Source organism: Elgaria multicarinata, chromosome 7 (assembly GCF_023053635.1).
Source record: "Elgaria multicarinata webbii isolate HBS135686 ecotype San Diego chromosome 7, rElgMul1.1.pri, whole genome shotgun sequence".
NCBI lineage: Eukaryota > Metazoa > Chordata > Lepidosauria > Squamata > Anguidae > Elgaria > Elgaria multicarinata.
In genome coordinates, this window is record NC_086177.1 from 96,020,812 (window position 1) to 96,044,930 (window position 24,119).

The 24,119-nt window shown below is 40.1% G+C and overlaps 1 protein-coding gene across 1 annotated transcript; it reads right to left on the reverse strand.

Moving 5' to 3' along the window:
• Positions 1–3,156: 3,156 nt before the first annotated feature.
• Positions 3,157–23,928, reverse strand: RAD21 (RAD21 cohesin complex component). The gene is made up of 14 exons (XM_063131077.1): positions 23,848–23,928; positions 20,016–20,183; positions 18,739–18,868; positions 17,868–17,967; positions 17,259–17,365; positions 15,928–16,131; positions 13,248–13,373; positions 11,676–11,798; positions 10,728–10,951; positions 10,349–10,493; positions 9,919–10,070; positions 8,956–9,105; positions 6,050–6,133; positions 3,157–5,134 (listed from the first exon to the last, which is right to left on the reverse strand). Exons 2-14 carry the CDS (start codon positions 20,157–20,159, stop codon positions 4,943–4,945), a joined length of 1,881 nt encoding a protein of 626 aa, XP_062987147.1. The 5' UTR covers positions 20,160–20,183; positions 23,848–23,928; the 3' UTR covers positions 3,157–4,942.
• Positions 23,929–24,119: the final 191 nt, after the last annotated feature.

Genomic DNA, 24,119 nt, shown 5'->3' on the forward strand with positions numbered 1-24,119 from the left:
GTCCCATTATTTTAATGGGAGAGAAGCACATATTTAGCACTTTCATTTCTCTCCCACTTCTAAAACAACAGGACTTAGAAGTGCTTAAATGTCATTGACTCATGTCCTTAAATATACAGGGTAGTGGGATTATTTCTGCCACTAAAGATTAATTTTGAATGCGTTATCAATTGTAACCCCAAAGAATTAATTACATTCCTATTCCACATCTAGTTTATTTAATTATAAGATCTGAAATAGATAAACCTTTCACTAGGAATTCTTTATCTCTCTTTATTATCTGACTCAGTCAGGTTTCCAATCTGCTGGGAACTAAACAGTTCTCTGAAAGACCATTTGTAATGCTGAATGACAAACCCTAGAGTCGGAGTGAAAAGTCTTTTGAAAATTTTATATATATCATTTTGGTCATTTAGCACAAAAAAAAAGAGGCTGGAGACTTCTCTCCAGTCAGAACATGAGCCATGATATTAATTACTGCAGAAGGCCAGAAAATAAATACCAAAAAGGTTACAAAATTTGAGTATGCACTAAATTGGATGATGGAGAGAGAGACAGAGAGGAGAGATACTGAAAGCCTGAGCAAAATGATATTGATCTACAATTAAAGCTAGAAGTCAACCTATGTGTTAGTAATTTGCTGTGCAATCATGGATAGGTATAGGGAAATACTTTTCTTCCCCCAGCATAATTCTATAATCCAGAGTCATCCCATGAAATTGATTGGTGGAAGACTCAGGACAAATAAAAGGAACCACCCAGAGTGCTTTGGCTACTGGGCAGTATAGAAAGGTAACGAGTTTAATAAACATAAAAAATAAGAAATTTACAGCCACCAGGCAGCATGGTGGCCACCAATTTCAATGGCTTGAAAAGGGGGGCTAGACAAACCTGTGCAAGAAATGGCTATCAATGGCTACTAGCCCTGATGGCTATATGCTGCCTCCAGTACCCGAGGCACTATGCCTATGTACATTTTCACAATTTTTGAACTGCCCAGAGAGCTTCAGCTATTGGGCGGCATAGAAATAAAATAAATCTGTTGCTGGGGAACATAGGAGGGCACGTATAGATGCACTCACGTCCTGCTTGTGGGTTTCCTTGGGCAGCTGTGGTTGGCCACTGTATAAAAAAAACGTGCTGGACTAGATGGACCCTATGATGATTCAGCATATTTATTTTATTCTTATATGTCTGCTCAGGAGTAAGTTCCATTAAGTTAAATTGGGCTTACTCCCAGATAAGCCTTCCCTTCTGTTTTAAGCTAAGTGCAGGACTGTATTATCCTACAAAGATAAATAAATCTCAATTTCCCATGGGTTTTTCAGTTAAGCCTATAAACCCTGGTTGGCAGCTACACCTCTGAAGTGTGGCGGCTCTCTTCTCAGTTCTCATCTGGGTCTCCTCTCCTAGTCCCTTGACTCTCTTCTCCATCTGTCATCTACGGAAGTAAAGGTTACCAGTCCTTCAAGCCCCACACATTCTCAAAGTTTACTCAATCTCTCTACCAAACACCCCTTCTGCCACTGATCTTCAGGCAGACAGCTATATCAGGCTCCAAGGTGAGGGGTGGAGTGAGACAGGTGAAACTGCTCAACCCTTTCATGTTCATCCCTCTCCACCAAAAACTCCTTTTGTTTGGTTGGTATGGGTGTAAGTAACATTACATGTGTGGAAAGGGCATTGCTTCTCCTGCTCTGCATAGGATATTCCTGTTAACCTCCGACTTCAGATTCGCTGACGGGAATCCTGATAAGACTGAGCCCCTATTCAAGGTTAAACTAGAATAGTACAGCTTTAAGTGACGGTTGGCCTTCATCCCCTTTAAAAGCCCAGATGCATTTGTGTATTAAAAATTTCTGCATTTGGTTTTAGTGCACCTGTTAGGATACCCAGGCACCCTTTATAATTACATAAAGGTGAACCTAAAATGAGTGGACCCCCTACTCCCATAATTTCAGTTCACCAATAAATTATGCACATCGGTCTGCACCAGAGCTCCAAAACTGAAACTTGGGCATGTGTACTTAGGGGACCCTAGAGGTGTGCACTTTGGGATAATTTGGTTTCATGTGCTAATTAGTTTTAATTTAAATCTGTGTGTTTGAATCCTGCAATACTATCTTTAGGCACAGTGGCAGAATTCCCTACCCAGAGCATAGCTTTGCAGTTGGTAGAGTTCATATAAATCTAATAAGTGGGATATAAATCTACTAAATTAGCATGGAGAGGTCCAAAGATTTCCTTTACTCTTTTAAGCTCAGTAAGCCATCAAGATAACATAACATGCCTTCTTGAGTATCTTTTAATATTGCTCAATTTAATAGACTGAGAGCAGTCTCATTTTGAACAAACTTCCTGCTTGTTTTCAGTCATTTTAAAATGAACCGGAGAAGGATATGTATTTGCTTGTGGACTTCCAATAGGCATTTGATTGGCCACTGTGGGAGAAAGGATAGATAACTAAACAGGCCTTTGCTCTGATTCAGCAGGCCACTTTTTAAGTTCTGTTCTCAGTCACTATTTAACTAGCCATAGTAACTTGAACATAGTTGCTTCAACGGTTAATATCTCAGTTGGAAGCATTTGGCATCCAACATTATTGTAGTAAGTTGAAACTTTTTTAACACCCATAAATCTTTCTGTAACAACAGAAAATGTGTGTATAAAGGCAACCAAATGATCAGGAGTTGGGAGCGCTTACTTTCCCTGCCAGCATTGCAGGTCAGACTTAGAATGCCAACTTCCACCTTTTAAAGGCAATGGGCCCTAAGTTTATAGCAAAATCAGAACAGTATTAGTATTTGTAGTTTATGTGCAGCTTGTGTAGTGCACCTTCCTGTTTTTCATGTATTTTTTTTAAAAAAAATGAATTCTACCATGCCCCTCAGCTCGATGAATGCTTGAAGCAATCTAGAAATATTCTAAATAGTCTTTGCTCCTTCTCATCCCGCCCCAACAAACCCTACCATATCTTTTTCATATACTCCTGCTTGAAGCTGCATTATGAAGGTGGCTCAAGAAGAGGAAGGTGCTAAATGGAAGGCCAGGGGGTTAATTTGGTATTAACACAAGTCACTTACTTTGTGGTGGCTACTAAACAAGAGACACTTCTTGCATAGAACACATAAAAGAGGTAAGATAATAGTATCAATATGCAATGGCTTATAACACAACTTTTATTAGAAAAGTTATACATAACAGCAACTATTTTCAAGAATATTAACCTTGAAAGGCAACAGAAACAGACTAACAAACTTTAACAAGGAACTAATGACCTCTACAATTAAACATTCAAGTTATCTACAATGTTTCTTTGTACAAAGAGGGGAATCATGGTTGTACAGGCACATGTCAAAAATAAAGCTGCAGTAACTATTTTATACAATTAACTTTCTCAAGGATTATTAAAACATGTTGCAATTTTTTTAAAAACATTCACATAATTTTACACTTGGGTATGCACTGAAATCTCAATCCCAGAAGAGAATCATTTCACAAAAGTGCCAACGTTTAAAATCAATCTTTAGTCATTTTACCTAAGAAATGTTGACATATCCCATCAACGCAAGTTCACATGATTTCTGGTATGGATGGTCCTAATAAAGCCTTTATATTTTTAAAAAATAGTAAACCAAATTGGAGGTCATTTGCAAAGCTATTCAGTGATCCATGAGTGTGCTTTATTGGAAAATACACTGTTACAAAAGCTGTAAAGGTCACTGGTAGTCTATTAACACTTATTACACAACAAGATTATGTTCGATAAATGCAAGTTTACCTGCCTCTAAAATATACATCTGGAGCTTGCTGTCCTTTCAGGGCCAGTGGTGTCTCGCATTAAGTTATTTATTTTACAAATGTAACTTGCTCAATCTCCCAAGAGCCATCCAGCTACCAACTTACCCCAAAAAATTGCTTGCAATCTAGAGGAACAATATTTCTACAAAGCACTGAAAATATAAATGATCAAGAGGTTTAAATCCAAAGAGGGAGGAAAAAAAACTTAGTTGTAGTTGGTGCTTAATAGCAGAACTATCCTCACCTCACAACCACCCTTTCATCCGAAGTGGACTGCCTTGAGGAGGAGTATGTACTATCCAACACCAGAATTTGTCTCTTGCACTTAAAACAAGTTTTGATAAAAAACAGTATTTTCCAAAAGACATCCTTTTACATTTAATCCCAGTGAGCTGCTTAAACCCTATTACAGAGATACCATGGCACAGCAAGGACCCCTGCCAGGCACTAACATTCATATTGGCAGCTCCAAGAGCACCATCGGAAGCAGAAAGGTGATAAACACTGACAGAAGTCTGGGGCAGGAAGAATTCTGAAGGGGAGAGAGCACATTTTAGACAAGTTTGGCAAAAAAAACTTAACGAGACAATGGCCCCGTTTAGAAGACGCCTTAATCCACGGCTTTAACCATGGTGGTTAAGCCAGAAAGCCGGGCCATCTTCCGAAGACACCTAAAACTATGGCTTTAACCATGCTGAGTAAGGCTTTTTGCCTTAGTCACTGTGGTTAAAGCTGTGGTTTAAGGTGTCTTCTGAACAGGCCAATGGGTTGGCCGTTTTTGGGTCTTCTGGAGTTGGTTAAATAGCATTCTAATTTACTAAGCAAATAACTGTAAAACAATGTATTAGTCATAGTTACATGCAACAATATTGCACACATCTGTCCAAATTGTTTGTTTTTAAAAAACACTCTTTATAAGGTCCTTGAGTCACTTTCTGCAATCTCTGCAACCGGAACACAAGTCACCCAGCGCCAAAGAGTTACTAGAAATGCGAAAGTGGTAAAATGTAATAGAAAAACCCCGAAACACAAAAGTCAATGACTGTACAGACAATGAAATCTAGATTTCTTCTGTTGTGGGCCCTACACATGGAACAATGTGTAAGCGCTAATGATGCTAACTATACAGTAAGCCACACATTCAAATAATATGGAATCTGGGACCAGGAGTTGCAATGATGTCACTGTACGGCTCTTCCTGGGTCAGCTCTATAGCTTGCTGCTTTTTAAGTACCAAGAAACTGTAGAATTTTGCTGCTGCTTGCTTGCGGTTTGTATTCCTACATAACTCAAGCAAACTGATGGATTCTGCTCCAGTCTTGGCAAGAGCTCTCTGGGGTAAAAGAAAAAAAACACAGAAAGTGGTTAGTTGTCATCACTTCTGAGCTTATTCTGCACACATACTAGTGTGAGGCTACCACAAATGAGCTTAATAGCTCATTGCTGGCGAGATCCCCTGCCATTCTCAAGAGGCCTGAAAAGGATGGCTCTCCCTATCCTCATGCTGAGTTCTGGAAATTAGAGCAAGTTGTTTTCCTTCTTTCTGAAGCTCCTTCTCTCAATTCCTGCTCAAAGCTGGGGACAAGGGCAGGCGTCTGCTCTGTGATAAATGCCGGGCCTTGGATGTGCTCAGAGCACCTCCAGGACTCAGTTGCAATGTCACAGTCAAGACCCCTTCATCTCCGGTGAGGACTGGTACTAAGAACCAATTTTGGCTGGCTACTAAGGCCAATGTAGATCCCTAATTAGTACAGAAGCCAAAACATGATTGAGTAAAAACACAAGCAGCCAGGAGGGGAGAGATGATGGTAGAAAAGCAACAACATGCAAGTCTTTGTAAAGAAAAAAGAATACTACCTCCCTACACATGCTCGAGCCTCAAACCATCATTTCTAATACACTATTTGACTGGTTGCATTTGAAGGCTTCACTCCTACATGTGGAAATGAACAAGAAAACCTCTGTTTATTTGGGAGCCTTTCAGAACTTTAGGTCTAAGAACAGACAGTTTGAATTGCTAGATGATAAAACATCTAACTAACAAATTTGAGGAATCTGTGTTCATGCTTAGGTTAGGGAATCTCCTCCACCAACTAAATTCCCTACAATACCTGTTGCTAGAGGACAACCAAGGGGAGGGCTGCTGCCTTCATGCTAGCATCTGGCTGGCCAGTGTTGGGAGAGTCAGGTACGTGGTGTCTGCCGACAAACCAGATTCAGAACTACATTTCCAAAAACAATTTCATACCTGAAGACCATGAAGCATCTGTTGAGTTCTCTTGTTCCATCGTCTTTCTTCCTGATCCTGGTCACCTCCCGTACCATCTTCCTCCTGTCAAGTCACATTGCTGGGTTAAAAGCTCACCTCAACCATGGTTTCATTTGTGCATCCTTATGCAAGTTGCTCTCAGCCGCACATCCACTCCACACACATAAATCGGAAATAGTTATTCAGGTTTGTTATGGAGCTTCAACCAATAGCATAAAGCACTTTGCAAAATGTATTTTCTACATTAGCAGCAGAAAGAGGAGGAAACAAGAGGCTATAATTATAGGGTTGTGTTTTGTTTTTACAAAGCAGGAGAAGAAGATGCATTTGATTTTACAAGTCAACATGGTGGTGGTGCAGCAGCCCCATTCAAATAGGATCACATGCAAATATTTTCCTCATTTTATAGGTCATGGACTAACAGTTCTAACTCCATTACTGAAAGTAGAATACATTAGTCATCACGCCTCAATAACCGAAGCATCGTGGATGGCCTTTATATTTATGTTCTTTTGAATGCTATTGGTGCAAATACTTTTTTAGCATTCAGCTGAGGTATTCCTAGTTCTATGCAATAAGTGCAATGCAGATTTTTCTACCTTGTCCTAAAAAAATATCTCAAAGACCAAGAAATGTACAAACTTTCTGTGCCCACTAGTTGGAATGAAGCACCTTAAAAAATATCCGTGAATTTTAGTGATATCCTTTTCATCTCATACAAATTACACTTTTTTATATAAGGAACACCATAAGGATCTTCACATTTCTAAGGAAGCTTACATTTTTATTTTAGGCAGTAAGACAAACTACCCATCCTAAGATCTTAAAATAACACTGAAGATAGCATAAGTAATGTTGTTAAAGAAACAAAGATGTAATGAGCAGGGCATGTTCTGTTTCAGAATGGTTTATTAAAAAATTGTACCATTATTTCTATAATGATAGGAACTGCACTAAAGAGCAAAGCAGATATATTTATAGAAAAAATGGAATATAGTAGTGATGTTTTGGACCAATAAGTCTTAAGACCACGTCCATCCTTACATTAAGAAGAATTTTACAACATAAAAAGTTGTATTTATCTTTCAATATTTTCTACTTGTCATTTTTTTTAATGTTCAGTCAATTCCCTTGATGTACACATGATGCACTTTTCAAGTATTCTTGAAAAAGCAATGCATGGCAGCTGTGAAAAAGACAAAATCTATGTTAGGGATCATTAGTAAAGGGACTAAAATGAAACTACTAATATTGTAATGCCATTATATGTCAAGAAATACTTTTGTAAGCCGCCGTGAGAGCCTTTTTTGGCTGAATGGCGGCATAAAAATCCTTAAATAAATAAATAAATAAATTATACAGATCTATGGCACCACCATACTTGGAATACTGTGTACAGTTCTGGTTGCCACATCTCAAACAGGATACTGTAGATCTGGACAAGGCGCAGAAAAGGGCAACCAAAATTACCATGGGACTAGAGCAAATCCCATCTGAGGGAAACTTAACATATTTCAGCCTATTTAGTTTTTAAAAGGGGAGGGAGGGAACATGACAAAGGTGTATAGAATTATGCATGGCGTGGAAAGAAAAAGGTTTCTCCTCATCTCTCATAATACTAGAACCCAGGGTTGTTCAATGAAACTGAATGTTAGAAAATTCAGATAAGATAAAAGGAACTTCTTCACACAGGGCATTGTTTTGAAATTGTTTTTAGCAGTTTAAATTGTTTTTTAAAATGTGCATTTAAATTTTAAGCTATTTTTTTATCTCGTGAATTGTTGTGGACTACCAGAGAGCTCCAGCTGGTGGGTAGTATGGAAATGGTGATAATGGTGATGGTGGTACGGCATTTGCTTCCGCGAGATGTGGTGATGGCCTCCAGTGTAAGTGATAGCCTCCAATGTAAGTGGGTTAAAAGACAGATCAGTTTAACTACATGAAAGGCTATTAATGGCTACTAGTCAGAATGCCTATATGCTACCTCCAGGACCAGAGGTGCCATGCCTCTGAACACAAACACAAGTTGCTAGAGAATAACAGGAGAGGTCTATTGCCCTCATAACTTGCATGTGGGCTTCCCAAGGGCATCTGGTTGGCCACTGTAGGAAAGAGGATGCTGGAGCAGATAGGCCTTTGGTCTAATCCAGCAGGACTCTTCTTACATTCTTAACCCTATACATGTCTACTCAGAAGTAAGCCCCATTGAGGCCAAAATTACTTACTCCCAGGTAAGCAAGTATAAGATTGCAACCTCAGTTATTTGGATTACAAATTTCTATACATCTTGCTGCCACAGAAGAAGTTATTTGCTTTAATTTTGGTTCAAGATTTCTGTTACCAACAAACTCCTGAAAATGCCTGGTCGGCCAACTGCAAACCAAGAAGCGTAATTCCTGCTCTTCCATGCTGCCCCAAACAAGTCTATGGATGCAGGCTTGGGGAAGTGGGGGGAAGGACACAAGAGCAAGAGAAAGAAGCGTCGAAGACTTCCAGCAAATGCAATGGTTGGACAAGTGATTTAAAAGAGTTCAAATGCAAGTATCTGAACTATAAGCAGCACTCTGGAACTTGCTCAAGCCCAGCTGAGAAATAATCATCATGCATGATAGCTGAAGCCAAGAATACAAATTTTGAAGCTTAATCCTCTTCTATATCTGCAGAAGCAACACAAAAACTATGAAAACAAATCCAGATAAAGAACTGTGCAAGATCCTGTTTCTGCATGCTTAATACTAAAATGAAGATACAAAGCAGATAACGCAATAATTTTAGGGAAGATCAGGAACAAGTATGTGAAAGTGTTCAATTTCTAGAAGTTGTATAATTTAATGGAGCCTCAACAGATGTGTTGCATTATCGCTATAAATTAACTCCATGCTTACCTCTTCCTCCTCTTCTTCCTCCTTTTCCTTTTCTTTTTCCTTCTCTTTCTCGGGTAGAAGCTCCAGTTCTGGAATTAGCTGGCAGATATTTTGAGGCTCTTCTGGAGGCAATTCCACAGGTGGCATCTCTATTTGTTGTAATGGTTGAGTCTGAGGACAGACATTCAAGTTGAAAAAACTGAAACTAGTCTGCTAGTAATTACAAAGTTGATACAGTTGATAGCATCTTAATTAAAATCTCTCATTTTTCAAAAGCATCTTGTAGACTTACTTTATTACACAGTATTCTAGTAAAATACATCCACTATTAGTCAAAATCTATTAAAGGATTTTGCTTGCATTTGCCTTTAATGTCTAATTTGTTATCAGAAGAATTCTTTGGAGAATATGGTTTGAAATATTTCCAAGAATAACAGAGACTGAGATAACGTCACACTATTAACATCCATTAACTAGCCCACTGTGTTGCTACAAAACCTAATCTGCTGGGCAAGCTGACATATGCTGGCATTCTCTTGCAGAATGTTATTACAAGGTGCATTTAAGTAGCCATCTTTCAATAGAAAGAATGAGTACTGAACCCACTGTCACTTTCCTCAATTAAAGATGATGTTCTCAGGTGGAAAAAGGAGCCATGTTACATTTTACAAAAGGGTAGATAGTCTATTATTTGGACTAAGAACCAAAAGGTGCTTCCATTTGTATCAACTTTGAAGTACAGCATTAGAGAATATACTAAAGTGCCCAGCTTTGAGTCTACACCGATTTCCTATAACATTCCACATACATGTGTTGTTTTTTGACTTAAACCCTAATCATTCAGAGCCCTGTGCGTTTCACAGGCCACTTTCTCCCTTACGTTTCATCACAACCCTAGAGATAGCAGACTCTTTCCACAATATAATTTTATGCACCAAGTTTTGAGTGTCAAGTGCGTATAAAGAAGATCACTACATCACTCACAGGTAGCACAGGTTCTGGTTCCACTTGTGCAGCCTTTCGCTTTACCCCTGTCTGGGGTGGAGGTGGTGGCATGACCGATTCATCCAAGTTGGTCCTGCTGCCTTCCATAATGGATTCCTGAAGGCGACTTGGCTCCTCCAAAATAGGTTCATCTATTGCAAAAAGAAATTGATGAGAGACTACTTTACTCAGAGTCATTAAGAGTCCATTTCCCTTTCTATATTTTAAGAGCGCTGCAGATTATTCTACTCCCAAGGGAAGAGACGACACAAATACTAAACACATGCCTTTTCATTACTAGAGCATTGTTTTTCTCTAAATAGAGAAGATAGCAATATACACAAAGCAGCTACTAGTTTTGAGCACTAAAGCTTTTAGAGTACTTTTTGAACCCTCTACCACTCAAAATGCATGTTATTGAAGCACAAACCAATAACGTTGCGCTGCTGTTCCTCTCTGGGCACTTCAGGATTCTCAAAGTCTTTAAGGAACTCATCCAGATTATCAGCTTCCCCACCTTTCCTCCTCTTTCTAAGGTCTTCTGGTACAAGAGGTGTAAGACAGCGAGTGAAAAGCTATAACCAAAGCAGAGTAAGTTATATATACAATTAAAAATAGCCTTCTGAATAGGCTTTTAGCTGCCTTATAAATAAAATGACTAGCACATTCACATACCCCAAAATTATAGAATTGACAACTACTACAATCTTGCTATTTGCAATATATTATGCGTTACAGCACTCAGTTCAAAGTATCTGCTATTTATGTGATTAATTATTTTAAAGTAAAGTTCACAAAGTTTGGTTCACCTTCAACAGTCTATTATTCCACAGAGGCTGAGCAGGAAGAGAGAAAAGTTTTTCAACACCCCCAGTCTCTTTCCACATCATTAACTTCTTAGTAGGTGGTGCCAAATCCAGTGTAGTGACAATATCAGAGTAATCACTTAGTTGAGCTCTGATAGTCTTGCTGTCCAGTTCTTTCACACTGTCTACAATCAGCTTCCTCTTCCTCTTTGCCTTGGTTTCCTTAACTAGTTAGGGGGAAAATGTGTTAAAGCCACTGGAAATTATAAAAGTACTCATATTTAGAATTAAATCACAGCATTAACCATTTTTGTTTCTTTAAAAGCATTTTTAACGTCAGTATTATCAGCTCTAAACTTGGATACAACAAGAATTTGGTGAACAAATTAGTTTATTTTCTGTGTTTTACAGTATCTGGAACATCTGGGTGACAGCACATTCAAGAGATTCAAATCCTAGCTTCATGAATGCCCTGCTAGTGGGTTTACCTCCCTTGGGGGGAGGGGTATTTTAATTGCAATTAGCATTGCAGTCAATTAATTGCACCATGTGACTGAATCCTGCTTCAGATTCAATATTATTATTAATAGCATTTGTTTAGCCAAACAAGGACTGAAGATTGTTCTGTTGTGAATTAAAAACCATGTGATGCTCTGCCACTATCAGAGAATCAAACAAAACACTTTGCAGGAAAGTGTATGAATAACTAGAGAGAAGATAACCCCAAATTTGACCAGGTTGGTCTTTACCTACAATTTTATGTAGTGCTGCTTTTAATATATATGTTGTGCTGATACTGCTGTTCATATACCACAGAGAGAACAGGTTTAAGAATTATGCTATATACAATATTTATTGTTTTAAGATGTTATCTTTTTTTCACTTTAAGTGAAAGACTTTTCTAGCAAAAAATATTTTCCAGTACAAAAGATATTAAAATTGCTTATTTACCAGTTATATCAATAGGCTCTAAGGCAAATGCTTCTTCTTCATTTGGAACCAGTGTTGTCTGATCAGTCATCGTTGGCAATGGTTCAACTGGATCTACTGAGTCTGGGCTATCAGGCCCACCCACTGTGAAACAAAGAGTTACAATAAACCGCTACAGCTAAAATATTTAATGGCTAAAATACAATTGTAGCCATGCAACAAAATGTCACAGTAGCGAGTGCTTCTGTTCAGGGTTCGGCCACTTTGTTCATGGGTGGGGAGGGGAATTGGAATAATCAGTCATCATTCCACTCCCATTCATGACCAGACTGAGTCTGCACTGGCCTGTCTTGGGGCATTCTTCATTTAGGACTGGGGTGAGCACACTGCCTCCCAATCCAAGCCACATTCAATTATCTGATTCCTCTACTGATGTCTATGGATAGCTCTGTTCCATCCCTAGTGAGATTTTAAAATAGCTTCTCAGGATGAACCAGGAACTAAACTATCCAGACAATGTGAGGGTTTTCTCTCCTTTCTGCGTATCTATGGCCAATCTGCACCTTGTGTCAAATCATTGCAAATGTGAAACAAAGAACAGGAAATAACACTATGAAAGCGGTATACGGAATGTGGATTGTGCCCCAACAGTTATCAGTGCACTTCAATACCGCTATAAAGCAGTAGTGTAGAACTAGCCTAAAGGCCTCCTCCTCCCTTTTCCAGCTACTCCATTCTATTCCTTCGGTTCACATTGTTGTCATTCCTGCCCCCACCCACCCCGTTGTTATTAGGAATCTGTTGCGGTGGGGGGGAGGGTTATCTCCTTAAGAGGTGTGGTTTTTTTAAAGATGCTTTGTGTGTTTCCAAACTTTTGGGTTACCCCAAGTCTGCCAATACCAGTCTTGTGCATGGGTGGTGCAGTTTTGACTCCAGTTCCACAAGCAAGGAAAGACTTGAATCGGCATTATTATATATGATCACAAATGAAAATGCATAAAACAGGAGAAAGTAACCATGTCTCACATCAGCCCCAGCCAGCAGTCAATCAGGGATTATGAGATTTGCAGTCTAAAACATCTGGAGGGGACAGGGCCGGCTACCACTGGAACAGAAGTTCATACAACTATGCCTGTTTGCAAATCCCCCCCAAAGAAACTATCCTCATGCTGCCCTCCCCATTTATATTTACACACACCATTCACTGCATTCTCATGCTCCCATGTGATGTGCTTGGGATAGGCATGCAATGTTTAGGGAGGAAGGGGGCTTGGGTTTGAGAAGGCAACTAAGCTAAACAATGGAGCTGATTTGCAGCCTTCCATCCAAATAGACACCCTGCTCTATTTTCCATTAGTGAAACACCAGGCATGCCTACTAGTGCTAGCAAATGTGTTTTTGAGGCAGGGGACGGAGGGGGAGAGAAAGGAGCACTTTCTTTCAGTCTCCAGGATTTGATTGCATAAGCTTTGGCCAGAAGATATAATATACACCTTGACAAGTTTAATAGAATGTTTATGCAATGCTGCCTATATAATGCATGATTCACAGCCTATGTTTTCTATGTTTAAAAGGAACAGATTAAACACTCACTTGAGACATTATCATCATCATCCATGTCATCATGGGGAGGTTGCTCAGGCATCATTACTCCCCCTTCTGAAAGGGCAGGCGGGTCATCAAATATGCCTCCTTCATTGTTGCTGAGAAGTTTGTCGTCTGAAATTGGAGGAACATCTCATGTATTAAAATGTACCAATGCCAAACCCTTATAGTAATAGAGTTACGCAACATGTGTGGCTTTTATAATCATACTCTGCCAAACCAGGGCTCAGAGACCAAATAATCCATGTGGCTCAAATTATCCAGTCCAGTACAAATTGTTCATGCAGGGCTGAGAGCTAATGGCTTTTATCATGTTAATGCATCCTGAAGCTGGGTTCAAACGATCAGCGAGTTAAAGAAGCCCCAACCCTTGCAGGCTGTTCAGCGCCTGCCATTTCCTTAATTACCACAGGTAGACGAGTCAGAGGTGGTTTCCAAACTACCCCACAAGCCAGGGCTTGTCATCAGTACTTACCTGTAGCACATGGGGCGGGGGAAAGAAGCCATGTAGCTTCTTTTCCTCCACTGATCATCTGAACTCAGTCACAGGGTTTCAACTTTTCTGACCAATCTAATCATTAACATTTTAAAAAAGAAAGCTTTGAATCTAGGGGCTTTGACTTGTAGCAGAGCTTGAGACCCTAGAAAGTCACAGTCTGAACTAGATGAACATATTGGCTGACCTAGTAGAAGAGAGCTTCCTGTGATCCAGTGAGTTCTACTACTACTGAGCTATAGTCCTTTTCCTCATTTATTTATTACATTTCTATACCGCCCAATAGCCGGAGCTCTCTGGGCGGTTCACACGGAGTTATATTCTTAAAGGATACAAGCCCGCAAACCTACCCCGTGAGACAGGCTATTTTGAAGACTTCTACTCAGCATCAAAGATCGTTTGAAACAGGGTTACCAACTTTAAGTCATGAAAACACACGGCCTCAAACGCTAATACACAGCTGCAGAAAAGAAGCAAACCCTGGGGCTTTGCTGTCAAAGTTCAGTGGCAAGCCGCTACAATGACTCAGAAGTGCCAAATGTAGCTTGTTTTCAAGCAAAATATGTAGTTTTTGAGTTTGCATAGCAGTTTGCTGTTGAATTTCGGGGGTAAATTGTTGGGGTTTTTTTGTAAAATACAGCAGTATGTCAACAGTAGGAGCCCTGGGAGCAGGGTATCTGGGGTCTGGAATTTGGCCCCCTGGCTGCCTAAAATTGCCCACCTCAGGTTAGAGTATTGACTAGAACAGGGGAGATCCAGGTTCAAATCACCACTTAGCCATAAAGCTCCCTGGGTGACCTTGGCCAATTACTAGCACTCAGGTTAATTTACCACACAGGGCTCTTGGGATAAAATGGGAGGAGTTGAACCAAGAATGTCACCTTGAACTCCTTAGAGAAGGGGCAGGATATAAATGCAATATATAAAAATAATGATTGAGTCCTCTATACTCTAAACGCCGCCCTGAGATCTTATTGATATAGGACGGGATACAAATGTTTTAAATAAATAAACAAACGTACGTTGAAACTTTTATTTGAAGGCAACTGAGATCATTTTGTGATGAGCCGGGAGAAGGAAGGAGCATCTTTTCATATTCATGTCATGCCCGTGTGAACATACATTACTTCAATCAACTCCTCCCTCATGTTGCAGCCCCCATCCCACCCCCGGCAATACCAAATCCAATCTGTTTTTTGAGGGAGAACATAAGAGGCTGCAATGCGCAGGATGGAGCAGGAAAACCTCATTCCACAATCAAAGTTCTACTAATGGTTTACAGAATCCTATTCGGGCAAAGCTTGGCGTCTCAGTCAAATATCTCCTCAGCTAGCGACTCAACTGAATATTGGCTACCACAAAACACTAGAATATAATAATTAAAAAATGCAACAGTTGACACCAAACCACACACATTTATGTTTAGGGAGCAAGCTAGTCATGAGTAAAAAAAAATCTATCCACTGTTCATGTGTTCAGAGAATTCAAACACTAGGTACCCACACAGTCACTTACTCATCTCTGTCTCTCTTCAAAAGCCAAGATAATTTTATTCAGAACAGCTGACACTAACTTAATCTCAATAGCCCAGATAACTTCAAAGTCACATCCATACCTGCAACCTATGAACAAAGGCATCTTTGCAAGAAAGACTGAATATGGCACTGTGGAATCTACCTATTGGGTGGAGAATGCCATTCAGACAGCACACATAAAACCTGAGCCCTGTATCTTCAGTACTGTTAAGCCAAGTGCCCTGTCATGTATGTAAGGGAAAGGGGGGTCTCTGCACTGGGAGCCAAAAAAATACATCAAACAATATATTAGGAGCGTTGATCCTCCCCTGCCAGAAAACACATTCCCATTTGTTGCTAATGCCACAGTATCCAGTATCAGTGCTTAGTCTGTCCTCTACACTAGCATTTTTTCAACCCAGAGTAATATCCTAATCCATAAACACCAATTTAACATTTCAAGTTGGCGTTAGCACTCCAGAGCTTGGGCAAATAAGTGGCATTTGCCAATAGCTTCAAACAAGGTTTAAGAAACTGTATTGCCTTTAAAGAAACGTCCAAGCAGGGTTCAAACAGACTGACTACATGTCTAGAAATTGTTACCATGTGGGGGGACTGCCTTAAATTATGTGGGGGAAAGTATGCATTTCCATCTTACCTAGGATTCCACCATCATTTCCCTCTCCAAAGTTGTCATCCTTGTACTGATCTTCATATTCCAAGTGATTAGCTTTCTCATTAAGATGACTGGTGCTCTGCTCAGGCTCCAGTAGAAGGTTGGAAGCACTAGTACTATCCAGCATGTCATCCGGAAACGCACTGTCTTCTCGCATCATCTCACGGTCATCCATTCCAAAGTCACCTATTAAGATTATTCATCATAAATGCAAAACAACAACAACTGAGTTTGAGGGTGTTTTTCAAACAAATAATCTCATATCAGCATTACAAGTTACTAATTTAATTCTGCAATATTAATGTTATAGTTCTGTCAATGAACATGCTCACGGATACTCTTAATATGTGTTAAAATTGGCCAGTGGAGAAAGTTTCCTTCTGTATTATAAAAGATTCAAACATATAAGCAATAGCTTTTCTTAGCTCATATATTATTACTCATCTCTCATGCATTCAAATATTTGACTAATATGTAGTTGGTTCAAAACCTTTTCTTTGAGGCCCATGAATCACTCTTATTCTTGATCTGAAACACATCTCCAATCAATAGCACTTAAACTGCATTGGCCTAAAAACTAAACATGACCAGAAGGCTCATAAACTGTTTTTTCTAATGCGCCTTGACGTAAGTTATCAAAGCTTTCATTTACATGTTAAGTCTACAGTGTGTGCTCTTACCAATCCAGACTGACCGAATTGAGTATACCCAAGATTCAGCTCCATTCAGGTGGTACATAGAAAGAAAGACTGTGGAACAATTGAGAATAACTGCACTTCCCCATGTACTTGATTTTTCCCCCTGCTTACAGATTGAGGCGATTTTGTCCAGGGATGGATTATTGAATGTACATGATTTTGCCCATGATTTTCATAATACAGCGCTGGTGCAATCTACTACCTTTTGCCTGAAGACTCACCAGTTAAAAGTAACTTTGCTGAAACGTTGCTGACCCAAGCCTAAAGGTGAAAACATTACACCCAACATTGCTCACAAAAACGGGCATATCCATCTCATTAGAAAGGACAGGCTGCAGTAATTAAAATGCAAGTTAGGTATGTGAGATTTGTAGAATAAAACAAGTTCAAGTGTCCATCAAGACCTCCAGCAATCTTCAAATGGTCCACACACAAAAAAAAGTTTGAGAACTGTGGGTCGAGTGTTTGATAATCAATAGAAATATGAAAGTTTGTCGAAGATATCTAATCATGTGTAAAACAAGATACAAGTACATCAACCATGACATAATGCTAATATCTAACTATAGTAGTACAATTACTTCAAATACAATAGGCAACAGAATTATGTTTTACCAAAGTCATTATCCTGAAGGATACTGATGTTGCCCACTTCTTCTCGCATTGTAATTTCTTCCACTCTGCTTTGGTTCAAACTGAATTGCTGAGCCACATCAATATCGCTTTGAAAAAAAAACACAATATCACACAAAAAATGGAAACCATCCCAAAACAGAATTAACAGAAAATAATTATAGAAAAGCATTCTGCTAAACAAATGAAAATAGTATGAAGAGTCCTATTTTAGCTCCACAAATATTTGTAAAAGTAACTAAAGATAGTTTTACATTTCCTTGAATACTTCAAATATACATTCTCAAATCAACATGAGATGCAAAACACAGAATGTTACGTACTGGATACTTCATATCATTACATGTTTTAAGAAATCGGTAGCTATCCAACTATGAAGTACGTGCACTGTAGTACACAGAATTCAGAATGTGATCATTATGATCAGTCATCCCCAAATCAATATGCCGACTGTGTATTTTATGGGATTCAAGTGCTTAAAGCAGATATTTTACAGCTTTCCAACCAATGCAGGGAACATTTTTCACCAGGTGTGTGTTTACAAATAAGGGTAACCATTTTAGAAAGCAATCAGAAGACAAAGAAGCTTACTCTAAATCTGGCAAGGGTTGGTCAAAATCATGAAATTCTTCAGGTAAGGTGATAGCATTGTAAGCAGCTTCTCTATTTTCCTCAGGCAGATCAACTACACCTGAAAAAGAAATGTTATATATTTCTTATAACATAATTGTTTTAAAGGAAAAGCAACAGTTGCAGAAGCTTAAAGACCACATTTATTGTGGCATGAGTTTTGAAGCCAATAAATGATTCCATCATATGGAATTGAACCTTTTCAAAAATAGGGCTGTTGTTGTTTTTAAAAAATGCTGCAGCACCATGTACTTAGTTTATTAAGTGAGTCCATAAACAAGATTTTAAAGATTTAGCATGGGAAAACTCCTATCACTCAACCCCACTCATTATTTGCGTGGCCACGTCAAGATAGATACAAGGGCAGAGCATTAACACAACTGCCTTAGAAAAATGTCAGAGTCCAATTAGCTCATGCTTTGGTTAAAGAATTCATTAGGAAGTTACTGAGTAACCTATAAGTTAAAAAAAATGTACGTATTCATGCCCACTGTATTCAATGGGCCTTACTTCCAAGCACAAATGTAGTCTTGGGAGTTAGAGATGAATAAGGAAAAATGTTTTTCCTAATAGAAAAAAAAATTGTAAACCTAGTAGGTATGTTGATACAATAGCAAAAAATGTACGTATTCATGCCCACTGTATTCAATGGGCCTTACTTCCAAGCACAAATGTAGTCTTGGGAGTAAGAGATGAATAAGGAAAAATGCTTTTCCTAATAGAAAAAATATTGTAAACCTAGTAGGTATGTTGATACAATAGCAAATGACCTTACAATTTGCTGTTTGTGTAATAGCAGTAAATTTGCAAAAAGCAAGTATGTGGCAAATACCTGGACGGAAAGCCATCTTGATCTTTATGAATGCTTCATTACAGTCTGCAAGGAGGTATTTAGCTTTCCTGTGGTAGATTCTAACAACACCCAGTAAAAGATGTCCTGAAGTTCGAAGAGCCATCTTCACCTGAAAAGTTAATAATTATCATGTATCAATTTTATTGGATGAAGAAACATATTATTTGGGAGGAAGATCACTATTTCCAGGCAAACAGGTAGTGAAATATCTGTAGATGAATTCTGCCCACCTCTCAACTAGACTATAACGCAAATGAGTTTGAACTATTTGCATGAGCAGATGGGCTAGTAAATTTGTAGACTTATTTTCACAATGATTACTACTTTTAGCATTTTGCAAAACTATATATTCTTTAAAAATTGTCTAAAACCCTATTACAGAAATCTCTAGAAGAGAATCAATACCTGAACTACAGAATTATGAGATTACATTTTAAGACAGTAAGTATCTATTGTTCTAGGTCATGTTTTACACGATGTCACCTCGCCAGCCTGTTAGCATAGCTGGTGCACTTCAATGAAAGCAATATGGAGTATAATATTCAAGGAGTGAAATGCAAAGCTATGCAATAATATCAACAGAAAGCTAAGCAATTCAAACATTAGTTGCCAAAAAAGGGCAACTAAAATGATCAAAGGCCTGGATCATCCCCTCTATGTGGGAAGGTTACAACAGATGAAATTGTGTAGCTTGGAAAAAAGGAGGCTAAGTGGAGAATGTGGATATGGAGAATTTTTTCTCCCTCTTTCAAAATACTAGAACCTGTCCTGAATCTCCCATGAAGCCGATTGGTGGGAGTTTCAGGACAGGTAAACAGAAGTACTTCTTCACAGCACTTAGTCAAACTATGGAATTCGCTACCACAAGGTGTAGCAATGGCCATTAATTCTGAGTGGCTTTAAAAGGGGTTAGACAAATTCCTGGAGAAGGCTATCAATGGCTACTAGCACCATGTCTTGCTTGTAGGTCCCTGGTTGACAGTTGGTTGGCCATTGTGAGCAGATAGCTTTCTCCTATCACCTTCTCCTATCACCTTCATAACTTAGTTTTTGTGCCAAAAAGCATCCAACTAGCTGCAGCTCGAAACAAGACCCTGGCCTAAATACACCTTGGTCTGATCCAGTAAAGCAGTTTTTATGCTATATTCAGTGGTGCAGCAATTGAGTGAATGTGTGCTGGTATGTCAATATTTCTTATATTACAAGAATGCAGAAGCCTATTAACTTGAACTACAGCATAAATGTAGAAGTAATACCTTAGGCGAGATGATGCTCTCCACACTGCTTTCCAAATTGCATTCGAATACATGGGCTTTGGTTAGCTTCTTATCCCAATGGGCCGCCAGCCAGATCTTGGCTAGCGGCCCTCGCTTGCTCAGGACAAAGTGAGCGTAGAACATTGTTCCAACTGTCTATGCAACAACCTGTAAGAAACGCAAGTACATTCAATACATATGTAACAGGGTTATACAAATCATTCTTGCGAGTTATTTTGTAAAGGATATGTTGTTTTGAGTTTGCCAGCAAAGGAATGGCATGAGTTTGGGCCTATAAGTTTTTCAGACATGACACCTAGACGCAAGCAGATAATGCTTTGAAACCACCAAGCCCCAAAACCAGGAACCTGGAGCACTGACGTGCATAGGAATGTCTGGTAACACGCTGTCTCAAGCTTGTTTCCTCACGTAATGCATCATATGATTCACTCATGTTTGCAGGGCACTACAACAGAAGACTATGTGATGGAACCTCTCACTTGTAACGACAAAAAGCAGAATTGAGATGTTTGTACTTCTTTGGTTATTACATTACCTTCTTTCAGAACTACAAGATCAAGTGACATGCTACCCCACAGCAAGAATCATAACCACTTGAAGCTTCCAGAAATGTTTCTCTGGACTATTTGTAAGCTTCAACATATCTGCACATACAAATGCTTCTTTTTAACATGTTAAGTACCTACAGCAAAACTATAGGTTGGACTAGATTTAACCGTACTTGGAGAAGAGCCATGGAAATCAATGGGACTTAGATTAGTCTTGTCTAAGTTAAGTCAAATAGTTTCCGATGGGCCTATTCTAAATATGACTACGTCTGGATCCAACCCATTGTCCTTAACTGCAAACCTGAAAAAACAAATGCTTACTTCACCTGTATCTCACTTGTATCTCCTACCACTTCTCTTTGCTTTAACTTTAGCAAACACACACCCAATACTGCTGCACACCACAGCAGTATCAATACAACTCACTCCTTTCCAGCAATTTAGACGGGGGTAGTGGGAAAATCAGACTGAACAGAAGAAAATGTTCCATTTCGGAAAATAAACTGTTTCATAAGATTCAATTAGTGTCATGGGCTTAAATCCAACTTTCCAATCCTCTCCTTCCCCACCATGCCCACCGCCCCAACATGCTCCAGAGGGTCTCCCAACCCTGTGGAGCAGATTTGGGGATGCATGCGTAAGGGGAGTAGAAATCCTTTCTGCAAGCAATTTCCATTCTGTTGGCAGAAGGACACCGTTGCAGTTTTTACGATACTCAGCGATATATAAATGCCACAAATAAATAAATCATAATGGATAAAAAGACCAATCTATTGTGCAGTTTCAAAAAGTTATAATTAACTTTTTCATATAACTATACTGGAAGGGGAGAATATGCTGTACACACATTATGGTCTGTATAGACTAAGAGCTTGTGAACAGGATTGGGATTCCCAAACATACATACAATTGTATGCACAAGCGGTATAGAACAGAACCCATTATCACTGCCGAATACATGGAGGCTGGAGGCAAGACCTCCTCTACACATTGACTGAATGTATGAACAGAATATGAGAAGGTTTATACCTAGGAAATGTTTTATATACTATACTGCTCTTTGGGTGTGCTAAAATTAATAGTTTAATGGTTTTCAGTGCTTCTGGCTTTTACTTTAAAATTTAACCAGTCATGCCTTGAAAAAAATATTTATTTATTTATTATTGCATTTATATCCCGCCTTTTTCCCTCCAAGGAACCCAAGGTACATAATCCTCCGCCTGTCCATTTTATCCTCACAACAACCATGTGAGGTGGGTTGAGCTGAGGGTCTGTGACTGGCCCAAAGTCACCCAGTGGGTTTCCATGGCCGAGTGGGGACTAGAACCCAGATCTCCCGACGCATTGTTTAGCATCACATCCAAACCTGGAATTGTGGATTGTTGGTAGGGGGAAGAGACAACCCAGAGTTGTAACCCAGTTTGTTTTTAAATTACAACTTTGGGTTGTCTCTCACCCAACAATTCACAATTCCGGGTTTGGACATCACACTAAACAACTCAAGGATGAAGCATCCCAAGGTTGTTTAGCTCAGTGGGAAGGCACCAGCACACACACTCCTGCTCATTGTCAACTACCCAGAGCTTAAACAGCCCATGAGTAATTGTGCCATGTGCAAGAGATCTTAGCAAGACTATAGACTTTATATAGCACCATCAATCCAGATGGCATTTTACAAAGTATTTTTGTAGGAGACTAGGATACAAATTATGTTTCACCATGGCCAGAACAGGTCCCTACAATGCAAAACTGAGTTCTCTAGAAATACATTTGGGCCTTAAGATGCAGCCTACTTAGCCAATTGAACTAGAAAGAATAATTCATAATTTCCCAAGAACTATTTACAATGCAGCACACAAAATTTCAGCGTTTAAGAAAAACAGTACTAAATCCAATGTCTGATGCACTTGGTTGTTCTAGTGAAGGCCCTCCACATGCTGCTACTTGCATAAGGGGAGGGCAGTGTGGTGAGGAGAGTAACCGATCAAGGATCTCTTGCATTCCAATAGCAGGAGGGAAGCCACCATGCCTACTGTAATCCTACAAGAACTTGCTAAGCTAAGCATCCACTAGACATAAGAGAAGACTAACATTGTGGCATTGCAGGAATTTGTCCTAAATGACTCTTGATATTACACATCCGACTTCTACACTTTCTCCAAATCCGTCACCCCAGAACATTGTCAATGCCACTCTTTTATCTCATGGAAAATCCATTCTTACTAGTCTGCAAACCGACATGCCACAATTCCCTCCCAAGCGTAAGAAGTCTAACAGGTGGATACATCTTGCCATATGACCCGACTGCACCCATGGATCTCCGACAATACACCTCAGATTCCCTTGGCCTTTCTCTGCCAGCCTCTCCTATGCAAACCAAACATTTCAGGAAGTTGAGTGGACTGATGGCACAAGCATCAGCTGCCAGACTCACAATGTTTTTACAGAACACGATCAGGATATTAATATTTCATATCCGTAAGCAGTAGTAGAAATTGTTTCTGGCAGAGCCGTTTAAAAGAGTATTTTATGCACTACAGAGTTAACAACACGGGGCCACCTAGGCTGGGCAAAGAAAAACTTGCACACGCTTGCGCGTCCACTCCATCTTGCAACATTATGCAATACAAGATTTTCGGCACCATCCTATGCACATTTACTTGCAAACAACTTCCACTGCGTTCAATGGGGGTTAGTCCAACGCGCACTACATCCCAAACTTGTTCCGCTCAATCACACGGAAACAACAACAAAAAACGTTCCCCGGGTGAAAAGGAAAGATTAGGGACGGGGTTGTAATGTCAAGATGCAAAAAAAGGAGGGGGGGAGAGAGAGGACCCGTCAGGGCAAAAGGGCGATTTCTCCCCGTACAACGGCCATATTACAGAGCAACCCTTTTTCCACCCACCACCACCCCGCGCCCGCCTTCGAGGAAAAAGGCAGCCGAGGTACATGGGGTTAAGGCGGGGAAGTTAGGGGCAAGAAGAAGGCAGCCCTTCCTCCGGTTAGGAATGTGGCCCGGCAGAGGTCCCGATACGGTTAAGGGGTGGGCGAAAGTCAAACCCCCGCCGCCGCCTCCCTCTGGGCCGGAGGTCGGAGGACGCTATCAACAATCCTCGCCCCCGACCACGGCCTTCCCCCACGAGCAAACGGGATTCCCCCCAAAACAGGCACCTGGACCCAGGCCTAGGCCTACCCCCGCCTCCAGCCTCGCTCCATTTCCCCCAGGAGCCGCCCAGCCCTCCAGCGCCTCCGGCCCTCACCTCGAGTCCTGCGCGGCCGCCGAGGGCAGCGGGCTCCAGGGGCCGGGGGTGAGCGCTCGGGCTGCGGCCGCCGCTCCCCTTTGCCACCGTCTCCCCCCACCCCCCTCTCCGAGCCACTCAAACAAACAAGATGGCGGCCGCTCCCCTTCCTGCCGCCCAAACCAGCCGTTCAAAAATCGGCAGGATGTTTACCGTTAAAAAAAATGAAGGAAGGAGGGGGTAGGGAGTGGAGAGACCCTAACGCGCCTGCGCGAAGGAAGTCACTGTAGTAC